The sequence below is a fragment of the Baudoinia panamericana genome, assembly GCF_000338955.1.
Source record: "Baudoinia panamericana UAMH 10762 unplaced genomic scaffold BAUCOscaffold_8, whole genome shotgun sequence".
In the NCBI taxonomy this organism is placed as follows: Eukaryota; Fungi; Ascomycota; class Dothideomycetes; order Mycosphaerellales; family Teratosphaeriaceae; genus Baudoinia; species Baudoinia panamericana.
The window spans coordinates 1,003,263-1,017,514 of record NW_006911264.1 but is presented as its reverse complement, the minus strand read 5'-3'; the positions used below and the strand labels follow the sequence as shown (position 1 = coordinate 1,017,514).

At 54.9% G+C, this 14,252-nt stretch overlaps 5 protein-coding genes across 5 annotated transcripts; 3 read left to right on the top strand and 2 right to left on the bottom strand.

The window, feature by feature from the left end:
- Positions 1 to 2,214: 2,214 nt before the first annotated feature.
- Positions 2,215 to 2,466, bottom strand: BAUCODRAFT_53278 (uncharacterized protein; the record flags this gene model as incomplete). The annotated part of the gene is made up of 1 exon (XM_007679325.1): positions 2,215 to 2,466. A coding segment is annotated over one exon (252 nt), but the record flags the coding sequence as incomplete, so codon positions are not given.
- On the bottom strand, positions 2,457 to 8,797 carry BAUCODRAFT_540188 (uncharacterized protein). The gene is made up of 2 exons (XM_007679690.1): positions 7,681 to 8,797; positions 2,457 to 7,583 (listed from the first exon to the last, which is right to left on the bottom strand). Exons 1-2 carry the CDS (start codon positions 8,453 to 8,455, stop codon positions 2,791 to 2,793), a joined length of 5,568 nt encoding a protein of 1,855 aa, XP_007677880.1. The 5' UTR covers positions 8,456 to 8,797; the 3' UTR covers positions 2,457 to 2,790.
- A 16-nt stretch (positions 8,798 to 8,813) lies between these two features.
- Positions 8,814 to 8,993, top strand: BAUCODRAFT_123847 (uncharacterized protein; the record flags this gene model as incomplete). Its single annotated transcript, XM_007679689.1, has 1 exon — positions 8,814 to 8,993. The coding sequence occupies one exon, from the start codon at positions 8,814 to 8,816 to the stop codon at positions 8,991 to 8,993; it is 180 nt and encodes a 59-aa protein (XP_007677879.1).
- A 626-nt stretch (positions 8,994 to 9,619) lies between these two features.
- Positions 9,620 to 11,069, top strand: BAUCODRAFT_35385 (uncharacterized protein). The gene has a single exon (XM_007679280.1). It carries the CDS (start codon positions 9,649 to 9,651, stop codon positions 10,951 to 10,953), a length of 1,305 nt encoding a protein of 434 aa, XP_007677470.1. The 5' UTR covers positions 9,620 to 9,648; the 3' UTR covers positions 10,954 to 11,069.
- An 87-nt stretch (positions 11,070 to 11,156) lies between these two features.
- On the top strand, positions 11,157 to 12,516 carry BAUCODRAFT_539291 (uncharacterized protein). The gene has a single exon (XM_007679688.1). It carries the CDS (start codon positions 11,360 to 11,362, stop codon positions 12,452 to 12,454), a length of 1,095 nt encoding a protein of 364 aa, XP_007677878.1. The 5' UTR covers positions 11,157 to 11,359; the 3' UTR covers positions 12,455 to 12,516.
- Positions 12,517 to 14,252: the final 1,736 nt, after the last annotated feature.

Here is a 14,252-nt window from a genome sequence, read left to right as displayed (position 1 = left end):
TCGCATGAGTGGTGTGCCGGCTTATAGACGGAGGTGTGACTGCTTCCTATCTCGATTGGCTGTGGTGTTGTGGATGCGTGTTTCTCTCGGAGACTTTGCTGCAACGCTTAAACCCAGATCGCCGTGGTCCGTCCCCGGCCCTCCGCAAACGCCACATCGCAATGTCTCACATAGTCAGACGTCAGGCTTGCCAATTTCCGTTACACCAATGCGAAGAATAGGGGGTTGATGTGAAGGCGCAACAGATAGATGACTTCTTCCCGTGGTAGTGCTTGGGAACAAGTTCCAAACGGTCACATTGACTCATTGCGACCAGTGTTAAAACTCTCCATCCGCTGCAAATGCGGCTCGGATTCCCCCTGTTAGGAGTTCGGCACAGTGCAGTTGCGGTACTTGTTCAGTGACAAGTTGACAACCAAGGCACTAGAGTAGTAAGGCAACAATTGTTGAGTCCAGGCTCTAGATCGGCCGTAAGCGAGCCGCGGAAACGAACATCGCGAAAGCAAGTAGGCGAAGCAAAAGAAAGTCACTCCGTAGGCTGTCCTACCGAACAGCATTCATGTGGTATGTCAAGCAAGCAAGCCAGCCAGCCAGCCAAAAAGCACGATTCATCTGATGTCAATCAGCATCCTCACTTCTCCAGCGCCTTGCTCGAGTCATGCACCGGCTTCTTCTCCGCTTCAACACCTGATTGAACACCGCGCCCATCACTTTCCGCCAGACCCAGCTTCTTCTTGAACTGCAGACTTAGGCTACCCTCCCTCCTCAACTTCTCCTCCTCCAGCCTCAAAATCTCCCGCTCCTTCTGCGCACTCTTACTCCGATCCATCTCAGCCTCTTCCCGTTTCCGCTTCGCCTGCGGATCAAGCATGTCCTTGAACCCCTGCTCGGCAGCCTTGAGGTGGCTCTTCGCGCCCAGATAACTTTCTAGCCCGATCAGCACCGCGTACGACCTTGAGATATTACATTTGGACAGGTCTGCGCCGGCCTCCTTCAATGACTTGACGAACTCGCGAAAGTTCTTGACCGGCGGCGCGTAATGTCCGCTCAAAGGCGAGAGCTTGCGTAACTCGCCGCGTTTGATTTTAATCAAGCCTAACGAAGTGTTAGGTACGGACGTTAGCATTATCTTAAATAGCAAGCATGTAGTCCCGGGTCATATTGCTTACCCGCGGCGCTCACGCGAGCTCCACGTAAGAAGGAAGAATGTTGGAAGGCACCGGACTGTTTGATGCCCATATACATCCGCATCGAGGTGTCCGCAACGAAGATCCACGTGTTCTTTTTGGTCGTCTTCCGAAGAAGATGATTCATCAGCGTGTCTACCGAGACATGGTTGACCTTGTCAAGCCCTTTCGCATCGTGCAGTTCCTGGTTGGTGTACTTGGACGCATCTTCACCGCTGCCTTGGCTTAGCTGAGACGAAACATCCGACTGTGAGGAGGTTTCGTCGTCGTGCGGATACGGCGCCTCTCCGGTCGTGACCTCTCGCCAACTTGGTGTCTTATCGGCGATTGGCACGATTCCATTCACACTGTCCTTATACGCAGGAGAGGTCGTTATCGGCTCGCCGTCCTTTGCCCAGCAAAAGTGGCCATGCTTGTCAATGGTCACAAGGTACCGCTGCCTCTCTTCGCGTGACAGGTACCGCACTTGTTCCGTATCCAAACGTTTCCGTGGCCGATCTTCAAGGTCCAGATTCTTGCCTTCTCCGTGATCCAGCCAGTAGAAGAAGTTCTCATGCGTATCACTCTTCTTCCACTCCTGGTGATACCGCCTGAGGTTGCTTCCATAACGGTGCTTGAGATCAACCTTCTCAGCATCAGCATGATTTCTCGTGATCGGCCTAGCATAGCATTACCATCTCTAGGAAGTACTCCAAGCCCATGATCTTGGCATACTTCTCCCTCTCCGCCTTGTCCAAGCGCCTGCGTTCCCGAACCTGTGCGCGCTGCTTATCCGTCATGGCCTCTTCTTCGCTCTCGCTCGTATTGTCGCTACCGGCGTATTGCGCTACGGTACCAACCATGCGCCACCTATCACGGGTATGGCCTCCGTTCGGAGACATGCTCTTGCGCTCGGTGAGCGAGCGCGGAGACGTGACATGGCGGTACCTTGCTTCTAAGCGTCAGCCGATTCTTCTCACCTTTTTATCGACGTGGTCGCGTGCTCACCTTCCTTGAGCGCCTATCGAGCAATCAGCAAGTAGGGTCTGGCTAGGGCGGAGTAGTTGTTGCGAACCTCAACCCATCTCGTCGACGGATCCAATCCGAGGCCTTTGATCTCACGCCGGGCGCGATATCCTCTGTAATTGCGCTGTATCACCTCGGCAGCACGAGACCGCTCAGTGGAGGAGTGTCGCTCAGCTTCCTGCTCTCTTCGCGCTTTGATCTGCTTTGCCCGCTCATCCTGCTTCGCCGCTATCTCGCGCAGCTTCTCTGGAGGCGGTAGGGCCAGCCTACTTGAGCTGCCGTCCATTGAGGGTTAGAAACCACGGCAATCGGCATTCCGGTGACTTCATATTCATTGAGGGGCACCGGACGCAGGGAATTGAAGATGCAGACCCCGCAGCCAAGCAAACAGGGCAGGCACAGGATGACATAGTGACAGCAATCGAGACTCTACGGGCGGACGACTCGCTTGGGAGGAACGAGAGGGTACCATACACTGCTTCACTCCATGCAGCCATCATATATTGAGCCTACGTAGGGTCACCTCCAGCTTCGAACAACACTTCACTTCATAACCCTCGCCCACTCCACCATGTCCTCAGGTTGTCAGTGTGCCTCGTCAGTGAAGTAGATTTCGCAGACTCGGACTCGCACTGGCACCGCCCATGCCTTGAACGCCATTACTCTGGCCGTCCCTCGGTGTCGTAGGCATGCCTTGACCGTCTGCCCGCGCTTGGCTCATGGTAGGACTTGCTTGCTGAGGCTGCGGTGTTTGCTGGCCTTGATGCTGAGCAGGAGGCCCGACCTCTGGGTATGGCGTGGTCATTGGCGCTGGAGGCGGATAGTTCTGCGGCTCGGTAGTAGGAGGCTGCGTTGGCTGCGTCGGTGCCTGCATTGGCGGAGCGGTGGAGTACTGGGGTGGCGGCTGGTGTACTGGTGGAGGTCCGCTATACGGGTCCTGTGGACGAGTGAATGAAGCCTGTGGACTGCTATGCAGTGGCTGTCCGATGGGTGGCAACTGCGTGCTGACTGGGGATTCTGGCCTTCGGGGCCTGTACTGTTGCAGCGGCGGGGGATACGCAGCAGGCGACTGCAGTGGTGCATGGCTTCCATGTGGGGAGTGATGGCTGTTCGGCATCGGCTGGTTGGCCAGTGGGAATGTCGGCAGTGGCGAAGGTCGCTGTGCAGGGTTGTACGGCTGTTGCTGAGGACCAGGAAGAGGCGGGCCATAGCCATAGCTCGGTTGGCGCTCATGCATTGTTGGACCAGCAGCCGGAGGAGGGTGCTGAGGTGCAATGTGATAGCCATTCGGTTGCTGACCGTATGGCGGGTACCCAGAGCCTTGAGGAATCGGCTGTGTGTTGCTATAGGCCGGAGGCGGCGGGCCAGTACCGTTCATATGTGGTGGAGCAGGCGGTTGGCTAGACCTTGGCAGCTCCTCCCACGGTGGTTTGCTGGGAGCTTCATTTGACTGTACCGCGCCGCCAGGCGGTCCGGTCCAGCCAAGATGTAGTGGGAACTGGCGCGGAGGCGAAAGCGTGGGCGGCGCAGGACCTGCAGCTGGGACTGGCTGCGGCGAAGGTGTCGGATTCAGCTTGCGCTTAATGAAGCACTTATGACACAGAAATTCCTCGATCACCGCTTCCGTAGCGGCGGCTGCACTTGGCTCAGGCGGAGGGGTAGGGACGGCAGGATCTCCATGAGAGGCCATAGCATGGCTGCGGTAGTCCTCCGCGAGGGCATCGTTGACATTCGGAGGCCCCGACTCGCCGTTCAGCTGAGGCATTGGTGTTCCGTCAATATGCGTTGTGCCAGTGGCGGTGACGTGTGCCTGCTCGCCGGGTCGAATCTGTCCATGCGGCACACCATCCATGTCTGGTCTTCGATTCCACGTCCGCCCGTCAGCGCCTGGAGGCATGAACCTGATCTGTTGGCTTCGCATTGGATCAGTCAATGGAGCCGGAATCGCCTGGTCGTAGTTCGGTGCGCTAGTAGTGTCCCCGCCAATCGTCATTTCGTTTTGTCCATTCGAACGTTCGCGCTCAAGGTCGGCATACTCGCCCAGCGTCATAGACAGTCTTCTCTGTATGGGTGACCTTGGCGGGGTAGGCGGTCGTGCTCGTGCAATTGCGTGCCAGCGCGGTGTAACGTCGATTTTGCACTTCGCACACTGGCGCTCAGGCTGCGCTTCCGCCGGTTCTGAGATCTGTGTGACGCCGTCCTCACCCGTTTCACTCTTCGCATCGGCAACCGAAGAATTTCTTGCGCCACGGCGCACGGCTGCTGCAATGCTATGTGCAGTTGACTCTCTTCGTCCGTTGACTGATCCGGATAATGCGGCCTGTTGACCCTTGTCTTTAGTAAGCTGCACGAGGTTCGCCTTTCGCACGGTACCAGTCAAGGTGAGGTCTGCCTGCTTGTAATTCTCCACGAAGACTTGCAAAGCAGTCCGTCCAGACTCATCGACCACCTCGTGCATCGGGTGCACCATGGTCTTAATAGCGTGCTCCTTGCACCAGACTGCAGCGATCACAGAACCCGTTTCCGAAACCAGAGACACAGTCGTGATCTGATCCTTGCGAGAGCCCTTCACCGGCGTCACATCGAAGCCGAACTGATAGCCGGCCTCGAACGCGCACGAGGCGTGGAAGTTCGCGTTGCACTGAAAGCACGAGATGCAAGCGCCAGCATCTTCACGGACCTTGCCGCTGTGATCTTTGTTCTTGCAGAGCTTGCAGACAGCATCAAATCGTGCCGGCGGTATGTTCTGAAAGCCTTCAGCAAGCTCAAGCTTTTGAGCGTTGCTGAAGCGGATCTCTGGCGTCCAGACTGCGCAGTAGACATGCATCCAGTTATTGCCGGTAGTGCGTTTTAGCGGTTCGCGCGGCATCAAGGGGTAGTTCATCGACAACTGCTTGTTGCGGTACTCTGCTCGCATCGCGTCCGCAAGCTCCTTCTCCATGCGCTCCTTTTCGCGCTCCCGGTCGGTCTTCTTCTTATGTGAAACCTTAGGTGGCTCGACCAGATCCACAAGCGTCTCCTCCGTCAAGCACAAGCAGCATGCGTAGTCAGTGGAGACCTCAGGAAGTCTGTCATTCTGGCACTGCTCGCACACCCAGTAGACGGAGCCGTCTTGCTTCAGCCCCTCGTTCTCCTTGAGACCGAAACATCGCCGATGCACCGTAAGCTTGCAATGGGCACATGCAACAGTATCTTCAATTCCGCGGCAGACTGCGCAAGGCAAGACTTTCAACTGCGGCGGAGTAGGAACGATAGGTGGTGGAGGTGGTGTTGGCTCCTTGGGCGGAGGGGGTGGTGGTAGCTTCTTCTTAGGTGGCTCGGGTATCGGAGAAGCTGCGAGCTCCGTCTTTGACTTCTTCTTCGGCGGCTCGCTGGTTTCGATTGATGGCAGAGCGGCGGGCGGCTCCTCAACTGGGAGGTTCGCAGCGTCGTTAGCAGCAAGAAGCTCCCGTAAAAGCTCCTCGTCAATCCTGCGCTTCAACGCACGTCCTCCGCCCTGTGCGACCTTCTTTGCGACTTCATCAACATCCTCCCACTGAATAGCGTACTTGCGCCACAGACCTGCGCAGCGCAAACACAAAGCGAGCATCATCCGATCCTTTTTCTCTTTCCCACCGCTCCTGGAATCAACTGCCACCGTCTGTCCAGCTGAAACGAATGGCGCCTTCCGCCACTGACGCGAGTGCATTGTGTTGCAGAACTTGCAAATGAAACCACGGTTACGGCGTATTGCTTTATCGTTGTCGAACGCCGAGTCGTCGCCATCGTGCAACACTTCGGCTTGCAGTTTTGCGCCCGCATCGCTCTCAACCTTGCGCTTCGAGCCCTTCCTGCCTCCATAGTTGCCCCAGATCTCTCTGCCTTTCGGTGTCTTCTTCCATAAATAATAGAACCGAACAATATCTGAGTTTGGCAGATGTGTCTTCATGTGCAGGCGGATGAGCCTATGCTCGGACCCGTACTTGGCAACACCTTCCTCGAATTTTGCAAGCTCGCCTTTCGTCAAGATCGGCTCGTGCAGATCTCGCTTCCGGTCCATTGTCTTGAGTTTGTTGAGAGCGATATCGACATTGTAATTGCTCTGTGTCAATAATTCCAGCGCTTTGTCAAGGAAATTGACGCCGAAAGGCGGCACGCCAAGGCCGCGAGCGTATACTTTCGCTTTCTTGACAAAGTCGTCAGTAAATGCTTCCCTCTCGGCCGAAGGACCTGTCTCTGGCATCTTGTACAACAATTTGGCTGTGCACCTTGGATCGTCTGCGGGAAAGTCTTCTCCACGAGCGACGTAACCCGGGGGCTCATCTTGCACCCACTTTGGACGCCGCGCCCGCTCTTCGCGATCTGCTTCGAGAGCGGCTATGGTCTCTTTGGTGAACTTGCCGTCTTTCTTATGACTCGTATTGGCTTTGTTGTAGCGCTTTTTGATATCTGCAGGCTTGACCAGTTCAACAGGCCGGCCATGCCACATGTTGACGTTCGCTTGATGGCGTGGTCCCAAACGCGAGCTTGCCCGCGGGTAGATTGCACGATCATCGTACTGCAGCGCATCTTCCACACGACAGTGAATGCCAAGATATCGCATTGGCCACATCTTAGCTAAGGCGATTTCAGCTGCAGTGGCCGGATGAAGATTCACAGGCACTTCGTCGCCAGTCGGACTCGGTGCACGTGTGCTGTCACTAGAGGCTCCGGGCTGCTCTTCGTCCTCGATTGGCTCCTCCTCGGCCTCTGTAACATCGCCGCTGATCGTCGGAGTCAGCCGCGCCTCCTGCTTCTTCTCCGACGCTCTGCTGCAAGGTCCACAAGCCCAGGCGAAACCGCGAGAAGGCTTCTTGGGTAAAGGTGGCTGAACGCAGTTCATGTGGTATGAGTTCTTGCAAATCGCGCATTCCACAGACTCGTGCGAAGCGCAGTACCTAGCGCAACGCTTGCACGTTTTGACTGCACTGGTAAGCTCTTTTACACGGCCAATCTCAACCACAACGAACTTCCAACGCTCGTCGAGAGCTTTCTTGACCTTCTCCGGCACATTAATGATCTGCGCGACGGGAATACATTCGTACCACCGTCGGATGAACCGATCAAATACTTGAACAAAGTAGAATGAGTCGCGTTCTTTGCGGTACGCCTCCAGGTCCTCAATCTCGGAGCGGTGCTTGATCATACATTTACCGCGCAGAGAGCTCAGTGGACAGGTATCGGAATGCATGGTGCCGTACACCAAACGAGTGTCGCTGTTGAATCGTTGGACGTCTCGGGGCCGATAGTACCAATTCACCCGCAAGGAGTCCACAGGCGAGTTTGGGTTGTCAGAGTCAACGTGCAGGAACTCCATAACGCGGCACAAGTAGTATGGATCACCTGGAGGCTCACAGACAAGGTACACGTGATCTACACACTAAGCGTTAGCCTGTCTTCGGAGCGCATTGTCTTACGCCAAGCGGGGTAGGGTGCCACCTCGAAAAGGAGGCACTCATGTCGGGCTTACCATTGACCACGAGCTTGGTGCCATCATCGGCAATCAGCTCACCCTTTTTGTTTAGACAGTTTCTGTGCTTGACGAAGGACATAACGTTAGTCTCCCTCGCCATGTTTGGTGTGACCGTAGTTGGCTTTCGCGATGCAGAAGCGCCCAACACCGCCGGTGCTGGTGAGGTGTTGGATTGTTGAGGCGCGCCTCCAATGGCCTTTCGCTTTTTGGAAGCCGCTGCAGGCGCAGCTGATGTCACGGGCGTGGATTCCTTTGAGCTACCGTTGGTCAGATGCGTGAGGCCATCGGCCCGTTTGACATCAGAGACAGCTTGAGAAGCAGCCAAGGCATCAGCAGGTGGAAGTTTCTTCTTCGTCGTGATTGTAGTTCCGAAGTCGAACTCCATGTCTTGATCCTCAGCATAATTGGGCCTAGCGTTACCCGCTCGATTCCTCGAGCGAGTGCCATAAGTGGCAACGTCAGTTATTGTTAGATCGCCGTCCTCCGTGTTCAATGCAAGTGGAGGGTTGGAAGTCGTCCGTGAGTCGCTAGGCGGATCAGCGGCATTTCCGCTGCTGTTGATTGGAGGTGGCAAGGGCGCAGCTGGTGAAGCTGTACCTCCACCACCTACACTACGTGCGTTTACTGCTTGGAAGGCTGGTACGCTCATGTCGCCAGTAATATTCGAAAGAGAAGTCCAACCGTTCACGCCTGATGCCGCGTCGCCATTACGCCAAGGCCCTGACTCCTGGCCAGAGGATGACACGTCGGTAGGAGGCTCGGCTGAAGCCATGTGACGCGCAAATAGGTGGCAGGATCATATGCTTCGTGACATGCACAAGACCATATTGCAGCGTTTAGAGATGCAACAATGTTCTGATGGAAAATTTCTGCCCGGGCTTGCAAGATGGTGCCTGTTTGTTGGTGGTCAATATGTGGTAAGACCGTACTGGCCGACAGAGGACCCTTCGCCAGTTTATGGTAGAAGTCAATAGATCCTTGCAAGTATCGGAGTCTCTCCGAATAAGGGTCAATCTTGGATATTCGTTTCCGGGCGTCCAGGGAACTAAAGCCGTGTTTCTGCGCTATGGAAAGCGAGACATATGGGAAGCGGCAAAGGTAAAGAAAAGAAAGCAGCGAGAGCGTTGGAAATGGAGGTTTGGATCGCGCTTCCCGCCCAGGGCTCAGGACCGGCTAGCAAGGGAAGGTCCCGAGCCTATTTAAGCGAAACTAGCAGTTATGCGGAACAATATGTTGTTAACGCTGCATTCGAAGCATCCACGGCGACTCTTGACTTCATCGAGACACATGACCGAAGGATATGGTGCTAGACAGGCTCATCGTCGGTCTTTGACATTGCTGAGTTTACGTTTCATGGACTATGACAGCGGCAGATTGGTGTGGGGTGGTATCTGACGGACAATCGTGACTTTTCGAGCCGACGAATCTGGTTTACAGCGACGGCCAATCAGCAGCCGTGCATCTCGGCGTAGCGCATCTGGAGGAAAGTCTGTCCCCCTCGATGTGCGAGAAGCGACTTCATCGCCTCACGCCAGACCTCTGCTATAGCAGTAGTCCTTGACAGACACGAACCATTGTTTTCCGTGCACGCTCTTTGGTTAGATGTTATACGGATGCTTGACTCCTACTGACCAGCATTGCGAGATCGTATACGCAGATGAAGATTTACAGCGCCGTGAACAGGGTGGTAAGATAATCTGCCACATCTACACACTAACATCCTCGACTGCCGCATCAGCTTGGAAAACGGGGAGTAGCGATGTTTGCAAGGTTGACATGTATGCTGTTCATGTCGTCGCTCTGAAGGTGATGTTACGGGATCGGCGGGCGCTTCGGCCGCTTAGCCGCTTCTGGAGTTAAAGATGACTGCAGCGCCACACAGCCAGCACTTTTCTGCAACGGTTAAAGCACAGTCCTTTAGTTTGTTCAATGCTGCAGAATGTTTCTAGGCTTGCAACAAGGCAAATGATGACAACCACCCCGAAAAGGGTACCTATACCAAGGAATGGCGTCGATTATAGAGGAAAGGTTGTGTTGGCCCCTATGGTCAGAAGCGGAGAGTGCCCGTCTCGCCTACTCGCCCTGGAATACGGAGCTGACCTTGTCTGGGGACCCGAGACCATCGATAAAGCGTTGATTGGCACGACTCGGAACATCAACACGGCGACGAATACTGTTGATTTCACTCGCTTATCATCAAATGGCGCCAAAAATCCGGCTCTCAATCCAGACCGAAGGGAGAGTGTGATTTATCGACTTCATCCAGGAAGAGAAAGCCGACGTCTAATCTATCAGATCGGCACTTCTAACCCGGAAACCGCTGTAGAGGCTGCGAAGGTCATCGCGCCGGATGTGGCTGGTATTGACGTAAATGCTGGATGTCCAAAGCCATTCAGCACGACTGGCGGTATGGGCGCCGCCCTGTTGAAGACTCCCGACAGGCTCTGCTCCATACTGAGAGCGCTGGTGAAGGAAGTTGGCGAGCCCAACGAAATTGGGATTAGCGTGAAGATTCGCATTCTCGAAAAGCCTGAAGATACTGAAGCACTTGTGCGCAAGTTGTGTAAGACTGGCATCACTGGCTTGACCGTCCACTGCCGCACGACACCAATGAGACCGCGTGAACGAGCAATCAGAGACCAACTGAAGATGATCGCGAACGTGTGCCGCGAGGCCGGGGTCGCCTGCGTGATGAACGGAGACGTTACGTCACGTGAAGAAGCGCTTGGTCTCATTGCTGAGTTCGGTTGTGATGGTGCTATGATAGCTACCGCCGCCGAACAGAACCCGTCCATATTCCGGCCGAACTTAGAAGGCGGGAAAGCACCTTGGCAAGAAGTCGCAAGAGAGTATGTCAAGACAGCCATGGAAGTCCAAAATCGGTGGGGCAACACCAAGTACCTACTAGGCCAGATGATTCCGGGCAAGAGTCCGGCGTACAAAGCCATGACGCACACTAAGAGCTACAGCGAGCTGGTTCGTAGCCTGGGCTACGACGATGACCTACTCGCGCTGGCGCGAACCGTCGACAGAGCACTCGACATTGGCGACTACGAAAAGCCGAAAATGTCGAAGGCGGAGCGCAAAGCCATAAACAAAGCTGCCAGGAAAGCAACCGGTGAGGCACAGGCGAGCGACGTCGCATTTGAGCAGACGACGGCGGGCATCAAGCGAACAGCGGACATGGCGGAGCTGGACATGCCGCCCGATGTCGCCGGCGACTGCGGTCCAGCGAGCGTACCGGAGCACGCGTCTGCTTTGGCTGTCTAGGCTTGCCTCCGTGCCGCTTGCTGGAATAGGGTTCCTGCAAAAACCAAGTGCTGGAATGTGGGTTACCGTCGAATAGGACATTCTCTAATCGAAGTCGTGGAACAATAAAGACCGAATGCAAAACTGCTCGTCTGTTGAAGATCACCTCTCAGTGTCGCTTCCAAAGATTTCCTTCGGCCATTGAAGCCGATCCGTGTTTGCCGCTTAGTAATCTGCCGACGCAAAAGGAAGGTACTTAGACTTCCGAAGCTCGAACGCATGGTGTCAACCAGGATGTGTCCATGGTGATATAGCAAACATACATACACGGTAGGTCTGACAAAATTTCAGTCGTTCAGCTCACCACTACTGTCTTCAACCGAGTAGTTGATCACCACTTACCACCGGAGAAAACGACACTAGCACGATGGGCGGCGGACCAGCAAAGGACCTCCTCTTATGTCTTCTACCTTATCCCGAACCCAAAGACGTTCTCGACACAATCCGCAGACGTTTCCCGTACATCGAAATCGACTACCGTCGAGTCAGTCTTTTCCCGTCGGCGGACGAGTTGAAGGCAGCGGTGACACCTGAAGTATGGAAAGGAGTGACCATACTGTACACCGTGACCTCCTTCCCAGAGAAGCTCGACTACGCGCCCAAATTGCAACTCGTGCAGCTGTCGAGTGCCGGTAGCAATCAGATACAAAACCACCCAATCTACAAGGATAGCGACATCGTTATCTGCACCAGCTCTGGTATACATGGCCCGCAGATTGCGGAGTGGTGTATCATGACAGCCTTGGTACAGAGCCACAAGTACAATGCATTGCATGATATGCAGAAGCAGCATCAATGGGGCCAACAAAAGGGAGACATAGCGAACGTGCGAGACATGGTGGGCAGGAGACTCGGCGTGCTCGGATACGGGAGCATTGGCAGACAGGTAGGACGCGTAACGAAGGCTATGGGAATGGATGTGTTGGCATACACTGCCACGCCGAAGGATACCGCTGAGAAGAAGAAGGATCAAGGCTTCATCGTGCCTGGCACTGGCGACCCGGATGGGTCGCTGCCCATCGAGTGGTACAGCGGACTGGACAAACACAGCCTGCACCACTTCTTGAAGCAGGACATTGACTGGCTTGTGGTTTCCGTACCGCTTACGGAACAAACAACCCGCTTTCTTTCCACAACTGAGTTCAAAGCGCTCAGTCAGGATGGCAAGCGACCGGCTTTTATCACAAACATTGCACGAGGCAAAATCATCGATCAGCCAGCGCTCATAGAAGCTTTAAAGAACAACACTCTCGCGGGCGCTGCGCTGGATGTAACAGACCCGGAGCCGCTTCCGGAAGATAGTGAGCTGTGGTCTCTGCCCAACGTGACGGTCACGCCGCATATCAGTGGTGTCGGGTCGTCATACATGGAACGAGCGTTCCAGCTTTTCGAGGTGAACTTGGGCAAACGAGAAAAGGGCGAGAAGCTTCTCAACGTGGTACGAAGAGAAAGAGGGTACTAGTCGGAGAAGAATGACCTAGCATATCCGCCATATGAGGAACATGATCCAGTACCAGCATACTTTTTGTTGAGAAGATCCATCCTTGGGCCCTATCCACAGCAATTTCAAGACTCAATTGTTATGCCTACACAGCCTGCGACTCCAATCCGTCTCCAGTCGTGGCCTCGGAGTAGCAGACGCTCGGTTTGTCTTCTTCGTTATGGTGACACTTTCTCGGCCTCGGCTTCTTCCTCACATCCATTGAGATCTCACTGATTGTCGTAGCTTCGCTAGCAGCCCGCGTAGGAGTCTTGCTGCTACGTGCCGTCGGGACCTTGCTACCGTGCATCGTCGACGCCTTGCTAGTGGGCGCAATAGACGGTCTCTGCCAGCTTCGGGCTGGTATATGATGTGCTGTCCATTGGCTGCTCGTACCACTAGGTACAATGGAAGAACCCGATGACGTCGCAGTCTTCCTAGTCGTGTTGCTCGGTTGGTGGGAAGCTTGACTGCTAGCAGAAGTCTGCTGGGTTCCCGTGCTCTGCTCGGGTTGCCGCACGATCTCTGCTTGCGAGAAAGACCTAGGCATGCCTGCAGTGGCTGACCTGCGGAGGGCCGAATGCTTTCCAGTGGAAGTTTTCGACTTTGGCGACTGAGCCGCAGTATGGTCATGTGCCCCGCGGGAAGCAGGGCTGCATACACCTATCTGCGTGGCGGAATCCTCTGGTGCCAGTTCCTCTTCGGATATCGAGCTTCGCTCAAAGTATGGCACCTGCTGCGATTCTTTTGGGCTCTGGTGGGCACCATGAGATACGTATGATCTGCCACTTACGCTCAAAGGGCTCGCCTTGACCGCATGTTCACTGCTGGCTCCACAGCTGCTGCTGGGCGACGAGCTGGGCAGATCGTGACTGTCTGAAGCTTGTGCCTGGTCTGGCAGCACGTCTGTCGGACTGGAAGATTCACGAGCAGACGCGCCTTTTGGTCGGCTAATTCGTGAGGTAGTGCGGGCTTCAGAGCGATGGCCGTCACCATTCCTTTTCGAGGTGCGTTTACTGCGTGGAGAGGATACATTAGTTGGCTTTGTCTGATGCTCGAAATGCTGAAAGCTAGTCGCCGACCCACTACTCGGCGTCCTCGGTTCCTGTTCCGACCCATTGCTCGTATCGCTAAATTGAGCATGATTGGACTCAGTCGAAGATACCTCAGCCGGGCCGCCTGCGGAGAGTGCCGAAATGCCAGAGCAGGAACGTGGAAGCTGGCCTTGGGTATTCAACGGTGTATGTGTTTTGTCAGGCATCGGTGTATTCCTTGGTGGGAAATATGCATTCCGTGGCGTACGCGTCTGGGATGCTTTAGTACCGGGGTGGCGGCTGCTCGCTTTTGAAGACGTCTTTCGCACAGACAGCGTCGTCGGGTTATCCGATGTACTAGGCATAGTGCCGCACGATATGGGCTCGAAGTCGGTCGGCTTCTGAGAAGTTTCGCGCGTAGAGGTCCGACTTGATGCGCCAAACCCGCGAAAGTCTGGCTGAGTGTTCGAAGATGCCGGGTTTGGATGCAAACCGTGCTCATCACGTATATCAGCATTCTGATAGCCATTCTGCTGGTGATTATGATACCCGTAATTGACCCCTTTCAGATTGCGACTGTTCGCTTCGGCACCTGTCGCTTGCACAGGCGAAGGCGATCGGACATTCACCTGAGTCGGCTCGAATGATTCGAACCGTACGTGGGAGCCAGGTCTGCTCTCCTTCGGCTCGTACTTGTCATAGTCGTTACCATCATGATTGTCGTTGTCGCCTCCCTTACGTCCGTT

Coding starts and splice junctions, on each gene's coding strand:
- BAUCODRAFT_540188 (XM_007679690.1), bottom strand. CDS start 8,455: ATGGCTTCAGCCGAGCCTCCTACCGACGTGTCATCCTCTGGCCAGGAG. Junction 7,584..7,680: donor CACCAAGCTCGTGGTCAATG/GTAAGCCCGACA, acceptor CTTAGTGTGTAG/ATCACGTGTACCTTGTCTGT.
- BAUCODRAFT_35385 (XM_007679280.1), top strand. CDS start 9,649: ATGATGACAACCACCCCGAAAAGGGTACCTATACCAAGGAATGGCGTC.
- BAUCODRAFT_539291 (XM_007679688.1), top strand. CDS start 11,360: ATGGGCGGCGGACCAGCAAAGGACCTCCTCTTATGTCTTCTACCTTAT.